The 4,093-nt window shown below is 38.9% G+C and overlaps 1 protein-coding gene across 1 annotated transcript; it reads left to right on the top strand.

Annotated features, from left to right (window-relative positions):
- The first annotated feature begins 3,260 nt into the window (after positions 1 to 3,260).
- LOC129778869 (coiled-coil domain-containing protein 115) lies at positions 3,261 to 3,783 on the top strand. The gene has a single exon (XM_055786020.1). The coding sequence runs from the start codon at positions 3,315 to 3,317 to the stop codon at positions 3,780 to 3,782; it is 468 nt and encodes a 155-aa protein (XP_055641995.1). The 5' UTR covers positions 3,261 to 3,314; the 3' UTR covers position 3,783.
- The last annotated feature ends 310 nt before the right edge of the window (positions 3,784 to 4,093 follow it).

The raw sequence follows: 4,093 nt of genomic DNA, 5'->3' as shown, positions 1-4,093 counted from the left end.
AATTTGTCCACAGGAAATGTTTTAGCTGCATAATACCTATCACGGATCTCTTCTCTCTACCTTTCGGGATCATCCGCTTCTTCGTAGTCATCATGTACCCTTAGCTCGACCACCGTATTTCCGAACTTCTCCCAAAGTTTATCCAGTTTCCCTAAACGAATTCCAAATCTGATTCATATAGTGTGGATCGTTGTGTGGCTGGTGCTAACATACTTAGTTGAGATTTCTTACGCCGAATGACACACCTTGAATGTATTCTGGAATGGCAAGCTCTAGGGTACTTGTGACCATAGTGCAAGTTCAACGTGAAATCCCTTTGACGAAAATTCCCCCGGGAATAGAACCCAAACCCCCGGCATGATAATAGGTCGTATGAATAAAAAAAAGTATTTACTTATTCTGCCCGTATCCAAGTAAAGTAAACTTTCCTAGTATTTACTTGAATCCGTATGAATAAAAGTTTACTTTACTTATTTCATTTTACCGCATGTTCGAATTCGAACATAGTTTTTACTTTGTCAAACATCTGTCAACTGATTATTTAGGTTTGGTTTTAGAAGGTTTTGACGTAGAACTACGTCTTCCATTAAGGGTGCCAAATCAGAAAACAAGTCACGTTTTTATGAAATAAAGTTAACGTTAATAACAATTTTTGCCGCGAACGGATTTTGGCGATTTACATACTAAACGAATCGGAAATTCTCTAAGATTTGTTTAATATGCTATACATTAGAATCCATTGGTTTGTAAATGGTTAAAATTCATGAAAACTTTAAGCGTTTCTATTTTCCCATACATTTGTTCAGTCCATTTGTGTACTTTCCCGAACAGAGCAGTTAATAACGAGCAACTTATCGACGAGCAACGAAGGGGAAATCGTAGGATATAAAGTCACCGTGAACAAAGGAAAAGAAGAAGAATGAAGGGGAATACTTGCCTAGAGTATAAACAGTGGATCTCGCTGAGGCAAACTTTCATTCGGCATCGGACTGTTGAGCAATCCAGTTCACTTTGCTTTCGCTGCGCTTCGATCTAAGATTGGACCCCACCAGTGGTAATTCAACTTAGATATCGTCGTGTGGTTTTTCCAGTTCATTTTTCACGTGTTTGTATCGTGTGTTTGTCTTTCCGCGTCATAAATTGGACGCTTCGCACAGTGTGGGATGAGCAAGAAGAAGAGGAAGGCTGGCTCGAGCCCTGCAAAAAACGAACGCATTGCCGGGGGCAATAACATTTCGAGGCAAGCGTCATCTAATGATGCACGCGATGTTGGTGCAGTGAAAGGCGCTCGCACTGAACCGAGCCTTCGCATCGAACAACAGCGAAGTGAGCGACTGCGGCGCGAAGGTCGAAAATGTAAACGCCGTTACCCAGGCAGCAACCAGCTCCCCCAGCTGGTGGTGAACGCGGTTGCTTCTGACAAACTCATCAGTGAATTCGCATCGATGGTTGTTACAGCAGAGTACAAGCTGTGTGGCATATTCAGTCTTTTTCCAAGCAGTGAACATTGTTTGTTTTCCGTCATCATAAGGGCTCCGATGGTGCTTTTGGCATTGCATGAATGTATTAAACTGACGTTATGGCGAAGCAGGCGTTAAGGTGCGCCAAAAAATTATTTGGGGAATACCAAGCATCTTGAATGTCGTACTGGAATGTTATAAGTTATTTGGGTTCGCGTGCCAGTTGCGACTTCAACTAGGATTGCATTTGCAATAGTCTTGATCATAATGAAGCAATGCTACTGTTTTCGAGGTTGTTGATATTAAAAAAAGAGTTTATTTCGCTTGTTTAATCACCAAGAAAGTGAATGTCGTTCTGGAATTTTATATGTGATTAGGTTTCGCTTGCCAGTAGCAAAACTTCCTCCACTAAGGGTGACAACTGCGCTTATCTCGAGTATGAGAAAGTAATGCAACTTTTTTCGAGGCCAGTAATATAAACAGAAGTGTTTCTTTTGAGAATAGCGCAAAATGATGAGAAGTGTTTATATTCCTAGTAGTTTCAAGCCACGAATGTATGGCTCTGTATGCTTGCTATGGAGAATGCTTGTTTGGCGCTTGGTTTACGTTGTACGAACGATGACTGGAGGTGCAATTCCACTGAGGCAATACTAAGTAACATGTAGCATGATATTTAATACTTGCAAGTGTTGTCATTGTTGTTGTTTCCTCGCGGTGCCAAAGATATATTGATATAATCGACTGTAACCGAGTCTATGTCAATTGCGAAAAAGGCCACCGGAATAGCGTTTGAGGTAAATTTTCAATGCATTGACATGAAATAAATTGCGACATACGATTAGCTAGTGTATTGTTCTGCGAAGGCATGAATGAATCATCAGTCAATTATCGTCAACTGATTCTACAATGAAAAAAACATTTCAGAGATTGTTCTACTAAGCAGTTGTTTCTAAAATTTCACAGCATTATACAATAATATCCGAAGGTTTAAACAAGCGACTTTTATAATATAACAGCGTAGTTCTACGTCAACAATGCGGTCGTATCTTGGACACAACCTCTTTTTATTATAATATAAAGTTGTCTGGAAAAACAATTTTCGTATACGATTTTTTTCGCCACCTGCAAAGAAAGTATTCACAGAATGCTAATTTTGTATTGAAAGGTTATTTTTCATTCATAATTTAAATATAAAAACGTGTTCATTCCGCCTGAAAATTAATCAATTTTTTGACACTTCCCTAAACTAGTAAACGAAGCTCAATGCCATCAATGCTGATTGTTAACGTTTTTAACTTTAAGCGCAAGATAGCACCATGAAACATAAATCGGATATAACATCAAAACGAATGAATGTGTTCTCAGATCCAAAGTATGCTCATGAGCACATTTGATAATTACGAAGTATATACTTGATAAATGCTGTTTTATTCATACGAAATCAGCTAAACATCCATTTTCGAAAAGTAAATACTTAGTTTCATACCAAACGTAGTAGAAACTTAATCTCACTGCTCGACTGCTCGATTGAAGTAAAGTAAAGCAGAATTTTGTTTTGACCTAATGTGACCTAATGTGTGACGGTAACCACTCGGCCACGGGAGCACTCAATGTCCCAGATATGATTCTTGAATCTAAACAATATTGTTAATTAGATAAAATATACATGTGTAGAATTTGCTCGAGCAATATGTTCACAAAGATCCATAAAAAAAGTTAACAGACATATTTGAAATTGTTCACAGACATTTTCGAAATTCGCCGATATTTCAAAATAAAATCTGGCAACTCTGGACTGTAAACCTGTTTACAATAGTCTTATTTTCAGTATTTTACAAGTGAAACAACCAGATCATGGAATCTCGTGATGATATTTGTCTGCTAATGGACAAGTTGATGATTCAATCGCTGGAGTTGATCGAACAGGAGGTAAAGCTGAAAACTAACATCGAAACTATCACCAACGATGGCCAGCTGGACTTGGCTTATACTCGATATACGAAGGGACCAAATTCGGCCTCGGCTGTGCAATTACCAACCGAAGACTACAAGGAATTTAAGGCACTCTGTTCGGTAGAGGAAACCCGTGATGAATTGGGCGATGTAAAGCTGAACCTGACCAAACATGAGGTTAACCATGAATCTGGCTATATCAATCCACTCAGGTGGTTCGGAATTCTGATACCAGAGACGCTGCAAAAGGCACGTGATAAGTTCAGCAGATCGCTTGAGTATGTTGTCGAATGTGCTAATGTGCAGATTGAGTTGAGAAATTTATTGTTATGTTATGAACAACTGAATAAACTGAAAAATGACATGTAAATGCAAATCGATTGAAAATTTATCGGGATTTGTAAATGCCCTGTGAGATCTTCTTCTAGAAAATGTTTTATACGTTTCAGCCTAAGATCACCTTTCTCCGCTTCCAGTTATACATATTGGTGCAAGGGTAGAAGGTATAAAATAGCATCTAGGGCTTTGGAGGGTGCGCTGGGCATTGCTCCAGTTATTGATAAGCATGCCAGACGTTGTAGTTTATCGAGCTTTTACTGAGCTGATATTTGTCACCACACTAGCGAAGCATATGTTAGTCTAGGTCTTACAACTGCCGAGTAAATCCAGTGAATCCTTCT

Source organism: Toxorhynchites rutilus, chromosome 3 (genome assembly GCF_029784135.1).
Source record: "Toxorhynchites rutilus septentrionalis strain SRP chromosome 3, ASM2978413v1, whole genome shotgun sequence".
Taxonomy (NCBI): Eukaryota; Metazoa; Arthropoda; class Insecta; order Diptera; family Culicidae; genus Toxorhynchites; species Toxorhynchites rutilus.
This window is presented reverse-complemented; position numbering and strand designations above follow the sequence as displayed.